The following is a 27,842-nucleotide window of genomic DNA, read 5'->3' as shown; positions in this document are numbered from 1 at the left end:
TCATAAATAATACATCTTTCCGACCACACAAGAGAAAAACTTAAGCATTGATGACTGTCACTTAGGTCCTTTCGAATGCATGAAAGGTCCTTTTAAGGTCCTTTTAAGGTCCTTTTTTGGCACCATCCCTGATCCCTGGGAACCCTGTACTAGTCTATGAATGCATGAATCTGAAACAGATTATTCAAGGGAAAGATGCTGATGAGCAGTGCTAAGGAATATATTGAGGGTCTGTTATATTTTTCATTTTTTGAATCTTCTTAATATAAAATGGTAGAAATCAATAATTTTTAAACAAGTATGATCAGTGTGAAAAGGGAGCTCTAGCATAACTATAGGTGAACCACTTCCAAACGGAGTTGAACAGTTGATGATCAAAGCACGGCAGATGAAGACAGTGATGGAGAAGGGGAAATAAAAATCAAGAATCTTGAGCATCCTAATACTGAACATTTAGAAAACACTGAAGTAACACTTGGGGATATTACTCATTGTGGAGACGGTGTTTTTAAAAGCTATTCAAGTTATTGCCAAAACCTTCATGAATTTTCACTGCCTACAGAACTAGACTGTCTGATTAATCTATATTCTGTGTTCTAGTGTCTTAAACATTTGTGTGTGTATGTGTGGATTTCCAAGAAAGTGTTGTGTTGGGATCATTTAATGTAGAAAAAAATGATTTCTTTTTCATTTCTGAATCTGAATTTGATTTTGCCTCCTCTTACTTCTTGTTTACTTTTATAATCTCTTTAAGCTGAACAATTTCATGTGCACCTAAGTGATTTTTTTTTTTAATATGAAGGTCACATTCCAAGATAGCTAATTAGTAATCAGGCATTCTGTATCTTTTTTTATATCAACACACTTGCACGCTGACATGTTTGCTCAAATTATCCATTAGTGTATGTAACTCTCTTCTGTAGCTGTGGAAACCCATGGCTGTTCTGAGGTCATGACCTGCATATATTCTTGGAATGTGATTCAGCTTTGTGATTTTATTATAAGCCATCGTAAGAAATTTTATATTAAATTGTTCATTGATATTGGTGAAGTGAGAACTAGTTTATGGACACCAGATAAGTTGTTGGCAGAAGGAGAGGGATACCCACATATGGGGAGTGGTATAGGACAGTGGTTCTCAAAGTATCTCGGACCACAGACCATTTTACTAAAGTAAAAAGTATGGCAGACCACCAAGGCTCTGTACCGTGAATTTCAAATTTAAATTGCAGCATTTCATTACAATTAAAAAAAAATGTACTTTTGTGACAGTAGTAAAGTAATAAGTTTACGTAAAATTATATACTTCGCAAAGTACACATAAAAAATAAAAAATAAGGAAGTGCACTCATCACTCAGGATAACAGATAGTTAAATGATGCAATGCTCACGCTGTGATATAAAGACATAAAGCAAGCGTTTTATGTGAATGAGCATTTATCCATCAATAAAATTAAAACACATGAGACCAATACTAGACTAGCATATCTGGCGATTTAAACATCACTTTGATGACTGTCAGCCGTGGACTACCTGACGTGTCTTTGAGAACCACTGGTATAGGAGAAAGTCAGAGAGGAAATGGGTATAGAACAAGATGGTCTCCCTTTCTAAATTTTACTATATTTTATCAAGACTGAGCATGACAGTAGCATAGGTTATTCAAAGATACATTTGTAACATACACTGATGATACATTTTCATTAAAACAGTCCTTGAAGAAAGGTGTCGCATTTCTCATGACTAACCTTTACATTTGTTTTCTCTCATGGGCACTCAGAGAGCTATGGAATCTATTGCATATCATTAGGGTAGGTTTATTACAGCCCGTGTTGTGACTGAAATTTTTGTGTATTTGTTCACAACTTTTTTGAGATGTTCTGCACAAACCGTGAACATGTAGTGCCCAAACTATGCAGTGTTTCCCATTTTTTGTCCTCTGCATTTTTGTATGCCTACATTTGGTTCAGTAAATTAATGATAGTGTATTACTGACCATCCATGCTTGTGTTAAATGGATTTTTGTGAATCTGATTGTCTATTGTATGTACAAATTATTTGTTATTGCAGATTACTTTTATAATTAGGCATATTGTTATTTATGTCTTTTCTGTATCAGGCTTTTAGCACAGAGTTAAGTCAATGACCCTGTTGTTTCATTGGTAGTTTTTCTTACTATCATTTGCACTATCCATATTTTGGATTTTACCCAACCACACACAAAAGTGTTTAGCAATGATGTGGGGCTACATGAAAGAATATTTTCTCAGACACCATAATTCTGTTAAAATGGTTTTGCTGGCATTTAAAGGTTATAGTATTTCTAGCTTTGAATATAACACAACCCCATCAATAAGTTATTGGTAGAAGATGTATAGTTTAAAAAAAATCACATTTACTTGCCTCTTGTTCAAAAAATCTAAAACTGTTAAGAATTAAATAGCTCCTATTGCCCAAGATATATAATAATATACCACAAATAAATTACATGCAGTAGATTCCAGTCAGCACTAGTCCATGGCTGAATGGAACATTACTTTCAGAATGAAGATATATTCGTGCATTGTTGATACAAGAGTTGTATGTACAACCTTAGAATAATCATCAGACAAAGATTTAGCTGTTCATATCACCATCTTTCAATCTTCATCTTTTAAGCCCAATCACAGCAATAGCTTATCAAGCACTCACCATACCTCCATATATACAAAAATATGTTGTACAGTTCAATTAAAAAAGCTTATTGTTTTCAAACAGAAATGCTAATAAAACTACAATAATTCACACACAAAAACGAAGAAAATGTCTGTGAAGTTATTTTGCACGACAATTTTGTTCCCTTCTAGTAAAAAGCGGTCCGATGGCGCAACGGTTAGCGCCTGTCACCAATACACTGAAGGTTGGCTGCCCAGAGTTCATTTCTCGTCTCTGGCACGCTGTTCTTTCTCTGCACGTGGCATCTGTTTACAGGGCTGACTGCTTGCCGTAATATAGCCTCAGTTGCTGGCACAGCGTAAAACACCAATTTCCCCCCCCCCCCACTATTCTAGTAAAATAAATCTGGTTGAAATAGCATAAGTGAATAGATCTGAAATCTGTGATCAGATATGATTTAAAAAAAGGGTCTCACAAAGCAGTGATATAGAAAAAGAATGTCAAAATTTAAACAAATTTAATATAAAAAATAAGCACCTTTATGCAATCATTAAATATAGGAAACTGTTTTTATACAACAGACTTCTCCAACATGGTACTCAGCAGACTAATTTTCTGTTGCTTTCAAGTAAAACAAAGCATATTTGATTAGATTTTTAATTTTTCTAAAGGGATAAAATGCATGGCAAATAATCCTTAAAGTGTGCTGTGGGTTCTTTAGTTTTAACATCAGTTGTTGCACAGTCATTACATTGTAGCATCCTGACCACTCTGTACATTTGGAATTATAAACTGGGCCCACGCATTTGTGCACTGAATGTCAGCAAAGGATTTAATACTCTTCACACTTGATCTCATATTTTTTTTCTTGAACCTTTGTTTATTTTTGTGTGTAGTATTTTTAAATATCAGAAATGGCACACTTAGCAGACAGGCACTTTATGCACATTATGCATCTCTAAACCTGGATGGTGGATGAATGACCTTGACTAGTGTCTTGTTGCTAGTAAAGCTCTGGTCATGATTGTAAATGTGCATGAGCAGATCCAGGTGCATGTTGCATGATGTGATGTGTTTGCAGGAAAATGGCACAGATCCTTGTCTAGGCTGATCACAGGTACAGACACCGCTTTCCTCTCTCCTGCTTGCTGCCTGCTGTTTCTTTGCAAAAGTCATGGTGAAAGCATCAGTGGTAGTTTTTCAGTAGCAGCAGATGCTATTTTCTCTCTTCAAGGCATGCTGATATATAGATGCATGCATGTACAAATGTTTCTGTCAGTTAAAATGGGCATTATATGTGCAGGCACTCCATCCTTCTCTTCCTAGCTACAAATCTAATCTTCATTTCCCATTGTTTGATCAGGAATTGACCAGAATTTGTATAAATTAAAGTCTTTGCAGAAGCATACATGTGTATGGTATATCATGTGTGAAATGTTTGCATGCATTATTGGTGACACTTCCTGTATATGCCATTTTAGAAATGCAACTACTTATGTTTGAAAATGTGAAAGATCAGCTTCATGTTCTTGGTAATTTTTAGAATTGGTTGTTGGCTTTGGTGGGTTGTTGGGTTTTTTTTTTTCAAACTTAGGAAAACTTTGGCCATCTGGAAGAAAATTGTCTGGTGATTTTCGTTTGTCCACTTATCTTCACTTTCATTGCTTTAACATCCAGAATATTACCTACATATGGGTGCGTCATGGAAACCTTATTTCTAGATTTCCTGGTTAGGTGGCTGTTTTGCCATGATATAGCCTTAGTTACTGGCTTGACATAAAACATCAATTTCACCAGGTTTGGTGGTGGATCCCATGAAGAATATGTTTATCATATTGTTGGCATCTTGAAGTGTCATCAGTAATGTGTGCACATTTGCATTTGGATTTTTAAAATTTTCTTTTTTGTTTGTGTGGTTTGTTTTTCTTTTTTGGGTTTTTTTTTGGGTGGGTGGGGGGGAGGTTGTTTTTTGGTTTTTTTTTGTTCATTAATGAGTGAATCTTGGCTTGCAAGCTTAACTTGTGCTTCTGCTTTCTGTTCACATTTTTCAAAAAATATCGTGTGATGCTTCTTAATGTTTTCTTCCAATTATTTCATACTATAGTATAGTGTTATAAACTGTGTTGTCATTGCAATGTTCTTGTCAAAGTATTTTGCTTTGTCAATCTACTAACAAAGTCTGTCTCCCTACCCTTCTCTCATTTCTCATTCTCTTTTTGTCCCTCTTTTTTGTGTTGTAAGAATGTAGTAAATATTGTGTGGTAAGGTAAAAAAAAGGTAAATATATCCATAAATGCACCCAGATAAATCTGTTCACAAGACCTTAAGAAGCATTTGTAGTGGGTTCAGTTCTCATCTCAACCTTAAGGGGGTGCCTTCCAGTGATACAACTGTATTTGCTGAATCACCAAAATGAAAGAATGTGTGTGCAAACACACACAGAAAGAAGAGCAAAAAGTGTTCTGCTGTTATGAGATATGGCAAATGTGTCTACTCCCTCTTTTTTTCTCTCTGTGTGTATTTTTAAAGTTAAATGTCCATTATGCTTGCCTGACTTGTTTCGTTTACTTTCTGCAGTGGAACTTTTCTTAATGGTGTTTGATTGCCTACACTCTGTGTGTGTGCGCTCATGCACACAAGTATGCGTGTTTCAGTAGGTATTGACCTATGCACATGTCTTGTTTGTCTTTTTTGTAAAGTGCAGTAAGCCAAGCTTTGGCTGTTGTACAGCACTCATCAAGTCTCCTGGTTATTATGATCATTATTATTAATAGTTGTTTGTGGCTGTTATGTTTATGTTGTCACTCATTTTTATTTTAAAAAAATAATTAACTGAATTGAGGTTCTAAATTTCAGTCCCATTAGAACTTGAACCAGTTTCAAGGAAGCTATCTTGCTTGGGTGTATTAATTTGGTCTCAGTTCATGTGCATCAATCATACTTTTCATGTGCACTTCTTTGTATATTTATATCTGGAGGAAAACAAACATCAATCAAAATGTGCTGAACAATTCCATTGTGCGATGATGCTGTTTCTCAATCATTTAATGGGAAAGGCAAGTCAAATGGCGCGTTAGTTTTAAGTGATAGATACTAGTATTCTGAATCATGTTTGAGCAAGGTGATCATTTACTTACAGTTGTATCTAAAGTACAGGTCTAATGCAGCTTAACTAGACTGCCATATTGTATTGTCAAGCAATGTCTCTGAACTGTGGCAAAGCTGCTGACCCTACGTCAGCATCACTTGACACATTTATTTTTGTCCAGTGGATCTGCTTACACGACACAGTTCATTTTCTTTCATGGAGGAGTCCGCAAACATAGGGGCCTTTATAAGTTGTTTTTTAGATGTAAGAGATTGTAAGAAATAATCGTTCTGATAACCCAAAGTTTTCTACAGACATGATTCAAAATAGCTGTGCCAATGATTTATGTCCAATTTAGCATTTTCCATGAATCCAGATACTGCATAATGCTAATAAGAAAAGAACACATTTCTGAAGAAAGTCATGTAACAAAACTGGATAAAATTTTGCTTCATGACTGATAATGGAGTACTCAGCCTTCTTGATTGTAGAGTATAAAGGTAAAGGTAATCATGTGAGCAAGGTGTTAGAGACAGAACATTTCTCATGGCAGGCATTTTTGTGAGGAAGGTGTTAATTTCCTTTCCTGTAATACCATTACCAACCATTTTTAAGAGGTTGAGTGCCCATTCTACAGCAGAGTCAACTGAAGAAAGTCTGCTGCACTGCATTTGTGTTGAACCAGATGACTGCATCTTTTGGTATCAACACTTTAACCATTGTGCTGTCCGTATCCCTTTCAAGCAAAAAATGTAGAAGTGATAGTTCATGGCAAGTAAATTTAAGAGCAATTGAGAGTTTGCGAAGGTTGACATAGGAGATAAGGGACAGCAGATTTGTACATTTGTACTCTTTTCACATTCAGGATGTTTGTGATCAATGGTTTATAAGTCTTTCATACCCCAAGGAAGAAAAATATGCTTAATGGATATCTTTACCATAGAGATAGTCTTCATAAGCCTTTTTTCTCTTTATCTTTGGGCCTTTCTTGAATGTATTACTCTTACATCAGCGACCAGTATGTTATGATGTGTTTAATTAGCAGCTTACTCCTTAGTATTCTTGGCTAATTTACCTGTGAGTAGTGTATTAAGACTACTGAGTAAAACAAAAGGGTAAAAGTACCGTATGTGTATTTTTACAGGAGTGTTTTCACTTGAAAACCTTTTTTTTTACATTAATATTTTATTTTTTATTTTTAAAGAATCTTTATTTTGTTTCAACATTTTAATATTTATATTTTGACAACCCCACTCCCTCTAATGGACTATTGGGTGGTATGCTGGCACAATGATTCCTGCCTATCACCAAAATAGTGAGGGTTGGCTGTCCTGGGTTCATCCTTTGTCTCAAGCATGCTGTTCTTTCTCTACTTGTGACATCTGTTTACAGGGCTAGCTGCCTTGCCATGGAATAGCCTTAGCTGCTGGCTCAGCATAGAACAGCAATTCCCCCTCCCTCTTATGGAGAATTGTTCATGTGTAGGCACCAAAGATAGTTTTGAAAAATAATTTTCTATTAGAATGGAAAAAGTAATCCATTTATAACTGAAATTTGCTTTAGTTCTAGAAACATTTTAGTTCAGATTTGAAACTGTTTGGTTCTCTCCTACTCTTGTTCCACTACCCCACCCCACCTCCAACCAAGATTTAAAAAAGCATATTTTTTCTCTATATGGAGCATTTCAATAAAATGCATGACCATTTCTGCTGTTGTAGTAAAGATAATAGAAATAATGTAAAAATCTAGATTTCATTAACCTGTAGTTTAGTTAGAGGAGCTTTTACAGCTATTGCCCTGAATAGGTGTTCCCTTTTTATCATGTTTGAAAGGATCTTTTTGCTGCTGCTGTTTTTTGCTCTGACAATCATAATCTCACAAGGAACACAGTTTCATTTCCCAAATGTTAATAGCATTATTTTCTTGTTAAACCATAAATAAAATTTGAAACTTTAGTATCTAATTGTGCTAACTGAATTGTATTGTATCATGTTTCCAGCTCCCCACAACCGGACGAAAGCCAACAATCATGCGAAGCAAGCCCACCAGCCGATGCTGAATTGTCAGCGGGAGGCAGCAACATAGACAGCACAAACACTTCTTATTCATGAAACATGCATGGCATACCAATACTGCTGCTGGGTTGTTGTTGTTTTTTTTTCAGCAGTATATACATCCATTCTGGTGGCATGCATGACAAGTTCTAAGGAGAGTTTAAAAATTACGACTTTATGATTTCACTTTTCTAAGTACTGTATATCACTGTGGTTTCCTTTCTATACATTTAGGCCTAAAAGAAATGATGATGCATATCCTTTTTTCAAAAACAAAGGTTATTGACAAGATTTTACAAGAGTTCATTACTGACTGAAATATAAAACCGTTTTACAGACTTTTTTTTTTTAATTTAGAAAAGACTAGCAAAAAAAGATGTTCTATTTCTTTCTATCTCTTTCTTGTGCAGAATTAGTAGAATGCAATTTTTCAGGTGTTGTTTCAACCTGTTGCAGATATTTCTGAGGCATAATCCTGAGATGATGATGATGATGATGATGATGATGATGAGACAATACATTTAGAACAGAAGTATTTTTAGTTAAAGCAGATCTCTGCTGCAGTATATCTACAGAGCTTAGATATTTATTTCTATTTTCCTATTTTCTTTGTAAGGACAAGACTTTGTTGTCGTGGATGCATGCACATTGTTTGAACAGCACTTGACTTTTAAAAAAAAAGTTTCTATTTTTTGTTTGTTGTTGTTTTTTTTTTTTTTGTTTGTTTTTTTTTTGTATTTTTGAACAAAAAAGTTTTGATTGCTTAACATGATAAAAACATGAAATAGCAGTTTAAATAGCCCTCCTTGTTGGAAATGAATAATTTTTATTTGTGCACTGGAGATGAGTATAAAATTTGAGTGACTCATCTTCGTTGTGTTCAAGAGGGAAATAATTTCTTATGACTACTTGTTTAGAGAGAAAGTGCAACAATTTTCCGCAGGTGCCATAGACTTTCGGGAAACCTAATATTGTAACAGGAAAGCAAAAATGATTTGTATTCTTTCTGACAGAGTAGATTTTTTTTTTTTTTTTAAATTGGTAACCAAACAGACGAAAACTACACAACAAAATCTGTATAACACTTGTTTTTCTTTATCATAGCCTACTTGATGTGGAATTTAGATGGTCTTGTGATTGTTGAGACATTTCTCATTAAGGTAGATGGTAACTGTAAAGCCGCACCTTTTTGTTGTATATCCATGACTTGCACCCATTTTTCCTGTGATGGGTTAATCCATCAAACGCTGTGATAAACCTGTTCAGATTTATTATTGTTTTAACAATTTACTATTGACTGTCTCTAGGGATGTCACTGTGTTCTGTAAAGTCTTTCATAAACAGTTTGCAAATAGTCTGAAAGACTAACCTGCACAAGTACACACATTTTAATTAATAGAATGTTTTGTATAAAATAAGAACAAAATATCATCTAAGTTTTGCTAGTATTTTAACAACTACTTCAAAACATAAACACTATGGAAGTTTCACCACATCCTCCTGTTATGCAGAAATATAACTCTTGATATGTTCACATATACATTGTGAGCAGCCATTGCAAATGCACCTATTGCAAAATCTAGCCAAGAATTCTGAGATCTTCAAGATGTAACTATAACTGCAGATTATGTTTAAAGATTTATTGCTTATCGTAGTGTGCATCATACAGTTTGCGTAAGCCAGAGAAGTTCAACTTTAATAGCAATCAAAATTTCTATAAAGGTATATGTATTACTAAAGTATATTCTTGGTTGATTGATGTGCCACTGTAGCAGTTTAGAATTTCTTGGTACATACCTGTTAAATTATTCTTTCAAATTTTTTATAAATGTATTAAAGTGTTCAGTGTTTACTTTTTTCCCTGATTTATTTTTGTGTATTTTTCATCTAATCCTGTTAAGTTTCTGACTTCAACTCTTTATTTTTCCTATCAGCTGCAACTTCCCTTGACAGCATCGGCATAATTTAGGTTCATCAACTGCAAAAATCTACCTCACATGACTTACAGAATCTTGACAAGTAAGAGTTTATCACAAAAGGAAAATCCAATAAGATTAGTATGTGGCATAAGTTTTCAATAAAAGCAGTGCGCTGTTTCTGCGAACTATAATCCAGAAATTATAATGAACCAGAAGTGCCACTACTTTAAAAAAAGAACTTGTGTGTTCAAGACAACAGGATAAATCTTGAGAAAACATCTAGACATTTTAAAATAAACTGCCATAGTTACATGTTAAGCAGAAATTTCTATATATGTTGTAGCCCTCAGAAGAGGGTTTTTCACATTATTTCTCTCTGTCCATGCACATTTATTGATATTTTATGAAATAGTAGACATCAGATCAACCTGCTGTTGGTGTATAGATCTGTACTGAGCACCATGCAAGTTCTTTTTTTATATATATAAATCTTTGAATCTCACTGTCTTGCTGTTTGGTGTGCACTTGAGAACATTCAAACTTTCTTTGAATAACTTTTATGTAAGCTTAACTCTGTACATTTTTCTTAATTTTTGTGGGGTTTTTTTATTAACTGTGATTTTAAAAAAATTCAGAGCTCTTCACAAGAAGTTGATTTTTGTAGGCAGCATTTTATTTTCTCATCTTTGAGGTTTGCACACCATAGCTGGCATATATCATGAAAGCTTTAATTAATGGAGTCATTTTTGCCATTAGCTTTTTTTGCTTTTGATCTGTTTTGTAAAAGAGGATACATCTTCATACAAAAGACAAGTTCTTTTGGCATTTTGTGATCAAAGAAAGATGAGAGCTCCATTCTTTATTTAATGAGTTCATGTTTACACATTGTTACCCATTTTTCCCTGTATGCAAAACATATTGGTATAAAATGTCATCAAACCTAATGATATAGCACTCTTAAGAAATGTAATAGTATATAAGGAGTGTCAGGGCTATCTTCTAAATGTGGAAGAGAAACAGTCTTATAAACTATTGCATTTCTGAGGTACCAGGACTGATTTGTTATTATATGGACTAGGAATGCTTAACTCTTCCCCATCCCCAGAAACAAACCAACCAGAAAGAGAAATAAAAACTTATTATTAGCAAGTTTGTTGGAATAAAAGCTTGTGATTTTTAAGTTATACCAAATGTTCCATCACACAAGGAATTGTGAACTTGGAAAACATAAATTGCATTTGACTGTGATTTCAAAATTGTGAGGTCGTGGACTGGGATAGAAAAGAAAAAGCACAGTGTGCAGAGTAAACAAGCTTGTTCACTGATAGTTTCATGTTGCTTAACAAATGTGCTGTAAAATTGTAAATATATACAAGTAGCATGTTGTAAGTCTGTTTCACTTCAACATGCAGCCATCCATTTGGTATTTATCCCAGTGAATATGGGCTCTTGCTATAAGTGTACTAAAAAAAAAAAAAAAAGAAGTATACATATCATGCCCACTGAGGTTCTTATATTTATTTATCGGACCGGGACAGTTTTAGGTTCCTTTCATGACCTAGTGCCAGTTCCCATTTAATAATTTGTTACTTTGTTTAGTTAAAGTCAGCAGAACAAAACTCAGACATGATAAATGTTATCCTAAACTGTCACAGGTTCATTAGATGACACTCATGATTGTGATAATTGTTGCTTGTGTTCCATAAGACTTGTTATCATTAGTTAGCACTGATCATGTTTGAAAGTGATTTTTTTTTTTTAAAACCTGCATAGACTGTGATAGAGAATGTGAAGACTTCAGACATTTGAACAAGTGCTAATTTTTTATGACAGCCCTAATTTGGGACTTTTTAGCGGGACCTGAAGAGACCTGGCCATATTGCAGTAGGCCAATTTATTGGACAAAAATTCACTTCTATCAAAGTTTGTATACTGTTCTTGCTCGCATCTGTAATGAAGGTTAGAATCGGTTGTATACTTTATAGCTTTAGTCTTGTTTGTTTTGAAAGTGTTCTTTACTGTTTTAACTATCTTATTCTCCTTTATAAATCTGCATCTGCTTTATAAGAAACCTATAGGGTTTATTCATTTTAGGTGTACTGTGCTCCATTTATTGATAGATGGGTGGTTCTAGTCAGTGCAGTTCATGTTTCTTCAGCTTGTAGTAAACTTGTTAAGGGAAGAGGCTTTGCTTTGAGGAGTATTTTGTAGCAAATGGGACATTTGACTGGCTGGCTGGTTGCACATCATTCTGTGATGCATTACCAAAGGTATACTAAATGCATTCAATGCAAACGTATTTGGAAGAACTCTTTCTTAATGTTGTTATAGTTTCATAGGAATCAGTAATTTTCTGCTTGTAGTCTGTTTTTGCTTTTTTTGGAAGAGAGGAGGTTTAAAGCCTATTTCCAAAAAATGTTTGTTGTTTCCACTGTTGTCAGTTTCCAACTGGTTATAAAGCATTGCAAATGTCTCAAAAGCTACAATAACAGTTGATAGAGTTTGCTTTTTTTCTCTGTTAAGTTTGAGATCTCCATTTCTTCATGTTTGGAACGTTCTACTTTCCTTCAAATGCCATAGTTGTTCATTTTGGCTTACCCGATTGCTAGATCAACGTGCTAGTGTTGTTCACCAGCTATGAAGGTAACCCTGGCAAGCATTTTCCTATTGGTGAAATGAACATTTTAGATGCCAAGACTTAATGTGACTTTTTGAATGCAGGGGGGCTATGAATCTGTTCTGAGAAACTGTTTTGTGATATTAGGTTAAATTAGATTTTAGCTTGTCAATGCATCTCTTATACGTGCTCAAGTAGGGCCTGAGGCATTGTAGCATACCTGTAAACAACCGTCTTCTAGAAGGCTTCGAGTAGTGCAAGTGTCTGGAATATTTATTAGAAATCCAGAGAGCAGTTTTTCACATGCTGTTGTTATTAGTAAAATGATAAATGCATGGGAGCAAGAGATACTGCAGGTCAATAATTTAATTAAACTGTTCTTTAAACGACCTAAGTTTTCATAGGAACACAACAATTGTGTGTGAGAAAATAAAAATGAATGTTTTCAACACAGTCAAATCATTTTGGGGCCTAAAACTTTTTGGCATCAGGTTTTTTGTTAGCTTTAATAATTTAGTCTTAGGTTGTTGAAAGAAGTTATGTTTAGTACACATGAAGATTTGTCTGAAAATAATGAATATCTGTAATTTAATGTTGCTGTTTAGAAGTTTTTCACATTTCGGATGATGAGGTAGCATTGGTAAAGAGTACAAGAAATAGTTTAGAAGCAGAGAAGGTATCTTTTGGTTACATCCTGCCTAAATGTAGCTCTGCTTTCTATTGATCATTGATGACGTTCCTAGATTCCTAAATTTGCCATCTGTTATGTTTAGATGCCCACGCTGGATTTTTATATGGTAACTAGGCATTTTATCATGTTTATAAAAAGCAGACAAGAATATTGGTGTTCAAATGCTTCTATCTCACCAAGGTAATGTAGTTCAAATCTGGAGAATTTGTTGAGAAAAATGTTCAGTTGGATAAACCTTAAACATAACTAGAGTTAAGCTTGAAGACAGTTGCAACATTTTAGAATCCATAGGGAGGGCTGGATAGCTAGATAGCTTTTGCCCAGATAGCGAGCTGTGCAAATACGGATATAACTTGCTTTAGGGTTGCAAAATAACTGTACAGAAAGTAAAGGGCATGTTCTTGTTTTCATTGAATTTATAGTGTTGATGTTTGAAATTATTTTACCAAGTTTTTTGCACCATGAAAACGTCGTTAAAGTAGTTTACACAAAGATAAATGGCCAAAGGCAGGGTTCCGACAAATTCCAAGATTTAATGATCTCTAACAGAGACTGTTGCTGTCATTTGCAGATTTATTTTTATTTCCTTTCCCTCCTGATTTGCCATGACCTTGTTTTTGACCAGCTTTGTAGGTACTTTTATTCATCTTGTTTGTGGTGTGCTGAGGTCCTCAACATATTGAGAGATCAGATGCAAGGAAGATTTTGTAATTATCTTCTTTGTTCTTAATGTGCTAAGTTGAAATCCCATAAAATGTGGACATAGTAATCTGCATTTAAGTGAGTTATACCCTTTTCCTTGTGTCCCCCAAAAAAAATCACCATAAACATGACTGGAATGCATAAATGATGAAATGGTTGTATACAAACTTTCTTTGCTTTAGGCATGTGTAAGCAATGTAAACATGTTTTTTTCATTTGTAATTCTGTTTTTAATTTTACAGGTAAAAACGTGTAGTGCTTGGTGTGCATAATGACCAGATGAGAAAGTAGGATACAGTATACTTGTTATACTCAATCCCAAATTTTGGATCATTAGTGAATAATGATTTATGTCAGATTTTACTTTAGATAAAGATAGGCATGTCAGACTTTCTCAGTTTTATTCAAATTAGGATGTAAATGCAATCAACATTCATCATTTGCATGTGTTTATGCCTTTGTATAGGTTATCTATTCTTCCACATCCTAACACTGAAATCTATTTTTGAACAATTTTACTAACATAGTAATCATTGAAAGACTTGAATCTTTTATTCTTTCACTGTGCTCTTTTCACCTTGTTAGTTCGCATATTTTGTAAAGCACGCGGTGCATTTTCAGCCATTTGCATGTTGTTTATCAGGGTTGTCAGGAAAGAGGTATCCTCTTGAAGGTTTGCACTGTCTCACATTTGGGCTGGTTGTTCAGCCAAGGTGCCCTTTCTTGCTTGCATTAAATGGAACAGGTGTAACAGCACCGTGTTGTCTAAATTTTGGTGTCCAACTAGCACTTGTTTATGTCTTTGAATCTTTTTGCACAATTCTCAATACAGGTGTGAATCACATTGTTTATCCCTTATGTGCACTGTGATAAATATTTCGGTACCTCTTTAAAATCTTATAAATGTTCACCATACATACATTATTGATGAGATGGAAGGTTTTGGGGGAATTTGAGGAATCTTTCTACAGTGAAAGGCATTCTTTACCCTGGGGTCTAGAAAATAATTTTCATAAATTAGCTGACAGGGTTATTTAACACACATGCACACACAAAAACCATTCATGCTTTCCTTGTGTTTCATATAATGATATAGGTCTTGATTATATCGAAAAACTGTAAGACGAAATAAAATTACTCATATGAAATTTTAAGTGACAAAAATTCTAAATCCTACTACAGTTTTCTATTTATCACTTATTTAGTGGATGGGAGGGGAAACTAGGAAGAGATAATAGATAATTGTAAGCGATACTTGGGAACTATATATAAAAAAAAACAGCCTTAAGGCAACATATAAAATATCCAAGCAAATACTAGTGAGCCTGAGAAAAATAATGGACATAGTAAGTGTAGATAATAAGTAATGAAATCAAAATACTTTCATCTATTTAGCCTTTACCCCAGTCCTAGTTAACAATAAACCATTTTTTTCTTATTTTTTTAAATCTTGTATTGCTAGGTGCATATCTCCCCAGTCTTGACACTTCTGTTTTAAATGGGAGTTGTTGTTTTTTTTTAAAAAAATAAAGCTGTTTAAATTGTAATTTGTATGAATTGTCTATGGCTGCATGTAACAAATGTACTTATATAAATGTACTTATATGCACTGTATGTAACGTCTGCATAAATACTGCATTAATTAAGTTTTATTTTGATAAAGACATTGCACCCCCAAAATCCTAAATGGCTTAGGTCGAAAGATAAAAATAGTGACTAAAAAGTTCTTTGCCCACTATAAAACACTGGAGAAAATATTTATAATTAATCATTTTCCAAAGTGTAGAAAATTATGTAACTGTTGAAAGTGTTTAACATTCATGAAATACATCCATCTCCACCATAAATTATTATTGAATATTTGTTTTCAAACAATAAAGTAGACTAGCTTTCAATATTTAGACCTTGAAATTTGAGTATTCCTGTGAATGATTCACATCACACCTGATCAATTATTTAAGAATTTTCAAAAATTATTGGTTCTATGTATTACATTTCCTCTGAAGAACACACTGAAAATGCAGTACCGCTATGTTCAACAACTTCACTGGTGAAATGTGATTATCAACCATTTTAAACTATTTTATACAAAATACCAACAAAGTTTTTGGAATTCTGTACCACATTTTCCAAGCAGTTTTCTTTGTAAACCCCAAAGGTAGGAGTGTGGTATCGTCTCTTTATTCCTTTCAGGTCTGTCTTTGTATTTATAGAACTGAGAGTGCACAACAGTCACTGACATTCTGTCTCAAACTACTGTAGGATGTGCAAACAGCAGTCTTAAAATTACAGAGAAACAATGTTGCTCTTCCTGGATAAAAAGAAAGCTGCATCATACTTCCACTTTTGGAAGTGAACTTATGTTGAAACAAAGGCTAAAAGGTCCAGTTACTCACAATAATGTCCTGTACATTTTCTTAATTCAATACTCACATGCAGTCTGTTCCTTGTGACATAAAATATGAGGCAACAACATGCATATACCCTACACACTCAAAATAATCATCTGATATCATTTTCTAACCTTTTAAAAAGATACGTTTTAACTTCTTTTGTGAAAAACTCACAAAATTTTGAACATAACTGAAACACTACCTCAAAATGCATGCACATAGGTACACAGGTATGGTCATGCTCACAAATATCTCACTGCACATGGGGCACGTGCACATGTATCCTTGAACAAATTCCAAAGTTTGTTTCTGGAGTGCATACATAGCTGCTTCAATTGTCCTTGAATATGAAACTAATGATTCAATTCATGATCAGGAGGTTCATTATGGGACACAAGTTATTCTCACAAGGTACCGAGGTAAGTGTTACTATTTTTTTCATAAAAAATGTTCTGTACCATGCCTCAGAGAAACCGCAACCAAGAACACATCCTATCTTGATAAACCTGGCCATAACAACACTATTACCTATCTTAGACTCAAGTGCTGGAAATGCTATTAAAAAACAAAAAAACACAAAAAGAACTAGTCTGCGGAAGAAAGCACAGTTGAGCACGTACACAAAACTAAGACCAAGACTTGCGTACAATGTTAAAGAGAACTGACCAGACAAAGCTGTCATCCATACCATTTGAGAAAAATTCCCATACCCATTGACCATGAAAGCTCACCATGCAGCACTAAAACGGACATTTGGCTTCAGTAATATAGTACAGAAACTGGACATGGATCTCACTCTGTAAAGAAGATTGCGCAGGATCAGTTCTTCTTTAGCAAATGCAAGAGTGCCTGCCTAACATAAACATTTTAAAAATAGCCGAAAGTCTTAACTGAACTAGAAATGAAACTTTGTTGGGGTTTGCTGGGGGTTTGTTGTTTTTTTTTTTTGAGGGGACACTACACATGTGAAAAAAAAGTCTGTCTTCAAAAATACCATAAGGCAACTAAGCTTCAAAATTTTCTCACTATAAGCCTTGACATAATAATCCCAGGGATTTTGCTCTTATACTAACTCCTGTTTCATATCCGGGCAATGACCAAAAGTCACTTAGATCAGCCTGTTATTAATGAGTAAGATCTATACAGAATTCTACACTGATTTTAATCACGGTCCTTTAAAAGTTAGTTAAGCGGCATAGTTATCGCAATATATATTAACACCCTCAAATGTCTGTAATGAATTCTTGGCTTTATTCAAGGCAACTATTTACCATTTCTCACAAGTGCATAAAAAAGTGTGCACAAATTCTTTTATAAAATATGCCTAGGTTCTTCGGTGGTGTCAACTACGATTTTATGCTTGATTTTGTGCTTTGAAAATGAAGATTATTGATCAGTCTCTCTAGCATACCTCCAAAGGTTCAACCACAAAGTTTAACAAGTTAAAACTTAATAGCAACACATAAATATAGACTACATCTGTTTACATTTTAAAGTAATAATTTTAAGTGTAGCTATAGTGTTACACATAGTTTAAAATATGGAAATGATGAAAATTTAAATGTGCACGTCACAAAATCTTGCAAAAGCATGAAATAAAAATCTGCATGCTGGTATAATCCACTCTGCACCTAATCAACATGACAGGCTGTCTTGCCAGAACATGATGTATTTTTCTGAGAAATTTTGCTTTGTTGTCAGCGTAACTATGACAAAACAAAAGCAGCACCTAGTTTTCTTGCCAAGGGGATGATGGTTGCTGTTGCATGGCTTCATTATACTGGTGACCATTAGCAGCAAAATCAGTAAATACAGTATATCTAATGGCTGACAGATCCTGTAAAGAACCAATAAATTATATATATTATCCTTTGGCAAGCTGCTGAGGTAAATTTGCATTGGACTCGGAATCTGTGATATGGCCAAGAGGTGAAGTTGGAAATTTCATAACATATATTGCATGGACTGGTGAACTATTTTGTGCCTATTCCAGGAACCTCACAAAGTATGTACGCTCACACCATAACTGAACACTAATCAGCAACGTGAACTGCACTGCTCTGAAAACAGAAAAAAAATCCTAAACTCTATCATAAATAAAACTCATCTTTCAATCAGTCTTCATTCATTTTGTATTTCCATTGTCATATGCCAATAACTATGTCTACTTAGCAGATATATAGGACAGTCAAAGTAACATAAACTCTACTGACCGCTCACAGCCAAAAATCTTTTGACTACCAGACATTCAAAAATTTTTTAAATTAAAATTTTTAAAATTTAAAGCTTAATGAATACAACAACATGCTGCCTGCCTGTTATGTTCAGATGCAATCAGACGAAGTGCTCCCTCTCCCCCACACACACACACAAACAAAATGATGACCAAATTAAGCATTGGAAGTTATAGAGGGATTACATTTTTTTTAAAACATATGTTACCTAAATAACACCTAAACCACATGCATTCATAAGTTTTATATAAATGTTCTTTTGGTGTATACCTTTCACCTCATTCCTGGTCAACTTAGGAATAAGTTAAAAATTACTGTCTCAATCATTTCTTAACATTAAATCATACTAATAGGTCTGAAGGCAGATGCTGCAAAGATGAACAACTCTAAAAACAAATTTCTGCTGAAAAATAGTTTCAAATTACATATAAAAATTGTCCATGGCTTAATTATCGAAAATGCTAGAAGAGATGATAAAAGCAAAAAAAGACACCCATTCTTGTAAAAACAAGGGCAGAAAGTGCAACACAAAGACAGCTACATTTGATACCTTCTTTTCTTTTTCATTTGGGACTCTGTACATTGTAGACTAGAAAGGTTTTTTTTTAATTTTATACTCATGCTTCAGCAATATCACCCAAACAGTAGCAAAAAGGTTTATACTGTCCAGAAATCATAGCAAGAACATAGGCTAAATTGCTATTTCTTCTCAACACAAGAAGCAAATAATTTTTTTTATGATTAAATCTCTAGAGAACCATTGTGTAGCACATCGCTTAATTTGTAGGCATAGTAAATGACATCAACATAAATACCTATCATCAAAGATTTATATATTCCAGTTAGCTGGGGATGGGGGAAATTTTTAACTACTACTGTTTAGGAAATAATATGAAAAGAGTGTCACTCTGTCACATACCCATCTATAGATTTTACGAAGATCTCCATGTTGTCTTGATGACAGAAATGTAATGTAAGCATCTAGTTTTAATTTAAACTGACAACTAAATAAATGCCATGGATTTTCTGGCTTAGGTGATTTAACTCCATCTAAAAACAAAAAAATACTTGTTTCCAAAATTTACTTTTCTCCTTTCTTCCACAATTCTTTTTGAATCTTCACCATCTCAGAACAGCGTTAAAATCTACACAAAGAGATTTTCTTGCTTCCTTGCACAATAGTGAACACCAATATAAGCCACTCATACCAAAAAAGTCTGCTGAAAAAAAAACCACCTGTCTGTTTCTAGTATTCACCTATAACCCAAGGAAATGATGTAAGAATTTTGCAATATAGCCTATATGTCATGTTTGTTGCAAGGCATCAAATCAACACATTTTTTGCAACTTGTAAGACAAGGCTGTTAGACTTGAAATAAAGCCTCTTCTATACTTATATCCCCAGTTATTGTTGTATCCCACATTCTCTTAATGTGAAATAACAAGTGTGTGCACTGACTGATGCTCTCAATTCTGATGGCACTACACTCAGGTTCATCATTTTTTCAAGAATATGGTACAAAATAATTAGGTATTTTAAATCATTGCATACAATTCATATCTGTTCCTTTGTTCAGAATGCACTTACTTCTCTCTCACAGGCATGCACATACTACTGCTATTATACTGCAAAAGCCCACCAATGTCATTAGAGAAAACTGAAAGTACTACCACTATACAACTACTACACATAAAACAAACCATTTCCGTTTATAACAATAGACCAACAACTTATATTACCGTGTGGAGGCACTGTCCCCTACTGTTGGGACTCACATAATGAAGGATGCAACAAACTTAGTTGGAAGAAGCTTCCTGCTTGTCCCAGTTATTATAAACTCCTTCAGAATTTCAGACACATGTATTCACATTTTGGGCTTCAGCCTCAACAGTCTTTTAACAGCCCACACCACTGTAGTTCTTCACAAGCACTATAATCTTATATTCCACATTTCCATGAAAACTATAAACTCAAGTTTTTCCCAGCATTCTCAGAAAAGTGGGGAAACCTCACTGCAACAATCAGCCAAATTTAGCCTGCTATATGCTTTAAGATGTAAAACTCCCATTGTCACTTAGGGATCAACATACATGCCAGATTTGTTTGTTGCTCAAAAGCAGAATAGCACTAACTAGTGTTTGAACAATTTCCTTTTTTTTTGAAGGAAACAAAACAAAAATTATTTTTTAGGAGAAGTTGCAAAATACACAGCTGATTTTCCCTGTACCAACAGTAACGTTGAGTAACATCCATCAACAACAATCAAACAAACACAACAGCATCTCTGCTTTTTAGGTGTATCAGGTGAGAGTTTGTTGTCACAGTCTTTTCACACTTCACCTTAGCTGTCAAGTCACAAGTACTTTACTTGTGGTGAGCTGCAACTGCAGAAATGTTCACCATTTATGATCGTCAAAGGTTCTCTAAGTCCACTAATGGCCTTTAAAAGCTTCACATCTTCCAGACTCCCACAAACAAACGCAAAACAAAAAGCAAAAATTTCAAGTTCTTCAAAATAACTTTTTGTTTGAAAAGACTACTATGTGTGACCAAATTCTGATACCTCAAACAAAAGCAAATTCTATATTTGGGGAGTGGGAAGAACAGTTTTCAGCTTTTGATTTCTTTTTATGAGTTACTGAACAATTTTCATCACAATGAAATGAATAACCATGAATCAACTAGATCCAACAATTTACAACTAATTGCCAATACACACGAACAATTTAAATTATAATCTTGTTTTTACGAACTTGGAATAAAAACTTGTGATATCAGTTCATTTTCTTTTGTTGTTGTTTGCCTTGTTTAGTTTATCTGTGGCATGGCATGTTCCTCTAAAACTGTAGCCCATTCAGGACATGACATAAATGTTGATGTGTAATTTATCAGACCAGTGCACTCTTGAATTTAAAAATAATAGCACACTATTGCAGATGTGGTTATGGAGTAGATACAGCTGATCTATCAAGGTAAAATTTAAAAACAAACCAAACACGTGAAAACATCCTTTAACAAATCTGCAATCTTCTACAAGGAAAAAAAATTTAATAGTCCAAAATCGGGCAGCTGACAAATGACTGTCAAAAAACTTGAACAGTTAAGGTAAACCTATAAAAAATTCACCATCAGCAATGTCTTTAAAAAAAAAAAATTAAAAGACATAAAACTAATTCCTGACAGTTTATTACTGAATAGGGACATTTTATAAATTCTGTTGTTCAGCTAAAGGCATTATGACATTTTTGACACACATACTCTCTTAAAACATGATAAATGTCATTTGAGTTTATAACATTCTGTACATGACTAAATTTTTTTCAAGAAAATAACTGAAAAACAGCATATGCATCCAACCACATATACACTCACTCCGTCTGCAATGTACACATGCATGAGCATGCATGCTCGCGTGCACACACACACTCCCGACACAAACAACAAATGGCAATACTTCCATTTCACACTTTGTGTTCAACCTCAGTCTTAAGTAAGACACAATGGTTTGTGAGGATTAAGAAACATACTGTCAAACCACTTCACTATGCTACACTCTGCATGCAATTCTAACACACTTGGTTCCAAACCTCAATGACCAGTCCACATTATCTAGCTATCAAAAGCATTTACGAGCTATTGAAAACTTGTTGCGTGAACCTATAATAATAAAATCAAATCTCTTTCACAAAGTTCACACAAATGATATTTCTGGTTCCTGAAGTGCAAGAATCCTCTATATATTTTACTGAACCAGGTGGAGGCTCTGTACTATGCTGCATGTTCCTCTTCTCTGCATGGTTGAGGCTATGTATTCATAACACTCCTGCAAGGAGCAGCTGTGACTCACAGGTATTACCCTTTCAACACTGTCATAAATCTATTTCTATGGTGCAACTGTGAGCTGCTGACTTTTTCTCCTGTCTTCTTACCTGGATTGGTAACTAAACTTCTCTGTTGTGACTGATTTCAACATGTTTGCATGCATTTGTATTTGTGTACACATGTAAACCTACATATGTGCTAGCAAATTTTTATACATACTTTATGCAAAATTCCGATTACCTTACATAAAGAATGCATGCAAATTTTCTTTTCCTGAAACATGAAAATCATGTTGCTAGATTTCTTTCCTTCCTTTCCTCCCTCCATTTAGCCCAAAACTGTGTGCACATCACAGCCACAATACAATGACTTGATGCTGGTTTGCACCTGTTTGATGTTTTTATGTACAAGAACTAAGTAGAGTAGGCTCTTGTGGTGATGTGCACAGCTATGTAGGGGAGGTTGTAGTGAACGTCTTAATGTAGCACAAGAGGTGGTGATGGTTTAGGTGGTACTCCTGCAGGTCTTCTCATTCTCAGTGTTCATCTCTGATGCTACCAAGTCCTGTGTAAATGCAAATTGCGTCCAAGTACTGATCGTACATCATTGCAAAACCGCAAAGCATCTAACATCGGCAGGAGACAGAGAAGAGAGATATCACGGGCATCACTAAACCAGGACTTGATAGGAATGGCATTGTCTGCACACAAACACATACATAAAAAATGTCATTATCATGACCATCATTATAAATATCCTAGTAGCAGAGGCAGCTTTTAGTTTCAGAACATACTTCAAGCAAGCATCATTTCCATGATCCAAACACAAGTTCTAAGACCAGGGCACTTGTTTTAATGCTTCCCCTATAGTTCACACCTGTGAATGTGAACATCTTCATAGTTCTATAGCTCAATTGCATCTATGCATCCATACTGAACAAGCTATTCTATGGCTCAATTGCATTATACAGGCAGTTAAATAATAATAGAATCATTTGATATCTGTGTCTGATCATTTGATTTCCATGTTTCTGTGTGTATGCCTGCATTCAGCATATCATATAAGAAGAACACATGAGGTAAAGAAAGCACATGAAAGAGATATTATGGAAGTATTTTCCACTTCTAGAAACATGCATAAATCACATAAAAGAGCTCTAAATGATATAACGATATCTGCCAAAGGGCATGAAAAATAAACAATTTAGCATGAGGGGTCTGAAAACTTAAATAAAAAGGTTAGGTCAGAGGTCTCATTGCACTGTGTAATAAACCAAACACACGAAAGAAGATACTTTGTCATTACTCGTTATCAAATATCAGTGACACAGTTTTACAACCATTAAAATATATCAGTCATAAAAAGAACAGTTTTTTCACATCAATCAGCGGGAGAAGGTAATCTAAAAACCTCTAATAACTTTGTTGGAGTCTTAATACCCCTTGCATTTTATGGATGTGGAACAATGAAAAAGTTAGCATATGACAAATAAAGACTTTTAGGATGCAAGTATATCTTTACAAACACAACACAGTGTGCATGCATATGAAAAAAAGTAAAAAACTTCCACTTTTGCTAAACTTTCTTTAAAAAAAAATATATATGTATATATTGACCTACGTAAGAGCAGCCTTACCAGGAAACTGTCGATAAGCCACCGGGGAATTATCTAGGATGAATATGCTAGAAAGGTCTGGACATATAGCAGATAAATCCTTTGTATAGCTGCCACAATCAAGATTGCAATGCTGCAGCAGAGAAAAGAATTATTTCAAGATATTCTGTTCTAAGCGAAATAATTTACCAGATCAGGAAATATGGGGAGATTGGGCAAGTTGTCCCTTACTAAAAATGACAGCTTATAAACCTACTTTCATATCTTGCTATTTTGAAGATTGGTCTTTTTTTGTCTGTGCACAATAACAATTAAGGTTCAGCTAATGCAATCCAGATCATGAATGAATAAGAGTTAAGAATGAATCTTAACAAGAAAAAAAAATAATACGTTACCGAAGTAATTTATAAGCTAAAGCACAAGAATGGAATATAAAATGGTCAGAAAAACCAAAGTTAGAAATGCACTAAATAATTCAAATTCTAAGAAGCCTATCTGACTAATATTTGATTTGTGTGAACACACACATATGCACAAAAGAAAAGATTCAAGCATACATTTTTATCAGCTTTGAGTAGGAATTTATAGCTATTATAGCGAAACTGAGTATGACAGAAGCTATCCAATCCGACTGTGTCTCTTTAGAATGGCCCTGGAGCATTCTGAGGAATTTGTCTAATTCCTTTGTGACTGCTCATTGATTAAGAGTAGTCACACATGAGAGGGGGGGGGGGAACTGGTGTTTTACCCCGTGTCAGCAACTAAGGCTATATTACAGCAAGCAGCCAGCCCTGTAAACAGATGCCACGTGCAGAGAAAAAACAGCGTGCCCGAGACGAGAAATGAACTCAGGGCAGCCAACCTTCACTGTATTGGTGACAGGCGCTAACCGTTGCGCCACCGGACCGCTCTGTCACACATGAGAACTGTGTGGCACTGAGAAGACATTGCAGAAAAGCAAGCTGTAGAAATGAGGTGTTTGAGCTCAGGTATTGAGTACAAGTAGAAGGGAGTGGAGCTCAGCAGACTGAACAGAGGGGAGTGGGGTGTATAATTATGTAGCATTAATAAACTTCCTTTAACAAACTGTATAATAGGTTATTTTAGTTTTGTGAACGAACCTGTCTGTAGTATCTACGCTTGAGGATGCCACGATTTGCATCTAACTTGTCAGCGACTGCTGCCCCATAAATCTCCATGCTGGCTGTAAAAACGACTAGCTCATACCAATGGCTTACCTGTGACAAACGAAAAAGGACTGCTGATATCCAAGAGACAGGACAAGGGGCTTTAATTCATTAAATCCACATATTTCTCACAATGCAGATTATTGTTCCATTGAACTTAAGAAAAAAAAGTTAACAGTAACAGCAAATTTAATAACACATATAAAAGCAGCCCCAGTACAGTGGAATCTACTCAATAAGACCTTCCCTACGGCAATTCTATCTTAGATACATCCCAAAAACCTTTTCATGAATGTACTTTGTAAATATAAACATCATCTCTATTATGAGTACCACCTCTTGCCCCCTCTGCTTCTGGCTTTATATAAAAACTTTCTGTGGAAATTATGTAAAATATATTAAGCAGATTTTGAAGGAGACTGTTTGAACGTGGTTGTCTCTTTATTAGCGTACATCAGTCGATTGTACTTCATTATGTTTTGCAGATATAGTCGATTTCCCACCTGATTTTGGAAGACTGTAGCATGTCTTAATAAAGATGTTCTAATGCATTTTGAAAAGTCATTGATTTTACTATATAAATTTTCTGATTCCTGCTCTCTCACACACACACACCACCACCACCACCACCCCCACAAAACCTTAAGAGCATGCTCTGTCTCTCATGCTTGCTTGTTCATAAGGCTTCTCAAGTTTATTTCCTTTGCATATTTTTTTCCACTTTTTATAGCTCATCTCTTAAGTTATTTTCTTTGTTTCCTTTTGATCACCTTTTTTTTTAAATGTCAGCCATTAATATTCTGACAATGTACGTCTATCTGAAATGAAATATAATCTCCTTTGTACCTTTCCAATTTGATTTGGAGGAAGGGTCAAGGGAAAGAAGCATGCTCTGGGTAACTTTAAACCAAACCCCTTCCAGAATCAACTCTTCAGGCTACAACTGTCATCAGATATTGATAATATAAAAAAAGGTCTTAAAAAATCCTTGAGAGGTATATCTCAGAAACTATAGTACAATAAAAAAGCATTTACTTTGAATCCATGTTAGTTACACAATACTTACTATTTCCAAAAAATAATCCACATGTGGTCTTTTGTGGACAAAAAATCTTACAGGATGTCTGTCTATGGTAACCTGAAACACACAGAGATGCCATTATCAGCAAGAAAAGATTAAACTTTCCCCAATAATTTTATGCATCTCTTGATAGTCTTAGAATACTCAAAATGGTGAGTTAAACTTTATGGAAGCTTATTATTTTTGGCTTCAGTGTACTCAGTATGGTTTCCCTTTTCAGCAACATATTTTTCTTAATAAAGACATAGGCTTCTGTACTGGAAAATAAATGAGGTGATGGGATTCTTTAAAAAAAATTTTAATCTTAGTTATATGCCTAGCACAGACAGCAATTTGAATATGCATAGAACAGTGGTTGTGTTCCTTAGCTTTTCCTGTCATCTTTGGTTATAATTACTATTTCAACATAAATAATTTGTTTAAAATATTTACCATTAACTAGTTCTGATAGCAAACATCCTGTGTGTGAAGGCTTTGCTTTTTTTCCAAAATACCACTGATACAATATAATTAAAATAAAACAAAACAGTATTCCTATTAAATTCAAGTTAAAAAATTATGGAGTTGTTCTCCTTTCATTAGTTTCCATAATTCTTGTTCAGTCAGTGAAAACATTCGTGTTTTTTAGCTTTCATGAATAATATTATCAAAATAGTTCTGAAAGAGTTGTTTATAAGTTGTCTATCATGCGTTTGTTCATCCCTTGCCTGGTACCAGTTGACAAATGGTTGTGCTGGTCCACCAGTTCTTGTCATTGAGAGAAACAACTGGATAGATATAGCAGCTGACAAGGCTTGGCACTTAAGCCTGTTTTGAGCAGCGGTGGGAAGGTCCTACATGGAACACCCAGTCCCATCCTTCATGCTTGCATGCCAATTTTTTTCTGTCCTCCTCTTCACTGACCTCTTTCCCTTGAAGGCTGGTCAGTTGAGTAGTACTGTGTTCATTGAACTTTTACATAGTGCTTCAGTAAGACCATCGATGTTGAATTTTCACATTAAATGTCATAGGTCTTGTGCTAAGCTATGTCAAATGCCATTTTTAAAAGTTGATGGAGTTGTGGAAGCAATCCTGTGGGTGCTGTAGATGTTTTTCTGTTCGAATGCAACAGCTGAAGATTTCCTCAACTGCACTCTTGCCTAGTCTGAATTCAGCCTTTTGCTGATAGTTCCTCCTCAGTGGTGTTGATGTGATTCTGGATTATTTTCAGCATCACTTTGCCTGGGTGGCTGATTAGGCTTATTGTTTTGTAGTGTTTCCAGAATCTTTGACATACAGCAGTAAAGACCTGCATTGTTTCTTCCCCACTCTGCTCAACTGAGATGTTGTGAACACCAGGTGACTTTTTTCCAACTGCATACCATTCTCTCGACATCTTCCTGTATAGTAGGTCTGCAGGCTTGCTGATTCTAACATAGTTGTTTTGAATGATGTTAGCATCTGTGGTCAACGAAGGTACCCAGCATTACAGGTCACTGAATTATTCAGTCCACAAATAAGTTCAGCAGTGTTTTCTAGGAGAAAGTGGCCACTGCTGTCTTCAATCACTTAAGTCTACTGTTAACCTGTCATGGTTGTATTTGGTAAGGATGTTCTGTTGTCACCTTGTCCTACACTATAGTCTGGCACTGGTCCTTGATCCAATTCTCTTTAGCTGCCTTTATCTTCTTTTTGATCTTACAGCTCACTGTTTTGTCTTTAGAAATTGTTCTGGGGTTGGGTTTTTTCCCTCTCTTTTTATCATTCATGACCCAGGTTTTTTTTTTTTACCTTCCCTCTCTGA

At 34.8% G+C, this 27,842-nt stretch overlaps 2 protein-coding genes across 8 annotated transcripts in view; one reads left to right on the top strand and one right to left on the bottom strand.

Moving 5' to 3' along the window:
- Positions 1-15,273, top strand: part of LOC112557425 (calmodulin-binding transcription activator 1-like) — a 39,361-nt gene extending 24,088 nt beyond the window's left edge. The window contains exons 24-25 of one of the 5 annotated variants that reach the window (XR_003097953.1): positions 3,737-3,847; positions 7,743-7,820. Coding sequence is in view for 3 of the 5 variants with exons in the window: in XM_025227255.1 (XP_025083040.1) it covers positions 7,743-7,854 (112 nt within the window). In the remaining 2 variants the exon portion in view is untranslated. The other 4 variants (XM_025227256.1, XM_025227258.1, XM_025227255.1 and 1 more) reach the window with 4 other exon arrangements.
- Positions 15,274-18,233: 2,960 nt separating this feature from the next.
- The window catches only part of LOC112557431 (CTD nuclear envelope phosphatase 1-like), a 15,281-nt gene continuing 5,672 nt past the window's right edge, over positions 18,234-27,842 (bottom strand). For all 3 annotated transcript variants that reach the window (XM_025227278.1, XM_025227277.1, XM_025227276.1), the window contains 4 exons: positions 26,045-26,116; positions 24,913-25,029; positions 23,813-23,924; positions 18,234-22,876 (listed from right to left, as the gene is read on the bottom strand). In XM_025227278.1, the coding sequence (XP_025083063.1) occupies positions 22,731-22,876; positions 23,813-23,924; positions 24,913-25,029; positions 26,045-26,116 (447 nt within the window). In that variant the 3' untranslated portion in view covers positions 18,234-22,730. The remainder of the gene's footprint in view (positions 22,877-23,812; positions 23,925-24,912; positions 25,030-26,044; positions 26,117-27,842) is intronic.

This window comes from Pomacea canaliculata, linkage group LG2 (assembly GCF_003073045.1).
Source record: "Pomacea canaliculata isolate SZHN2017 linkage group LG2, ASM307304v1, whole genome shotgun sequence".
In the NCBI taxonomy this organism is placed as follows: domain Eukaryota; kingdom Metazoa; phylum Mollusca; class Gastropoda; order Architaenioglossa; family Ampullariidae; genus Pomacea; species Pomacea canaliculata.
The sequence above is the reverse complement of the archived record's forward strand: the minus strand, read 5'-3'. Positions and strand labels throughout refer to the sequence as shown.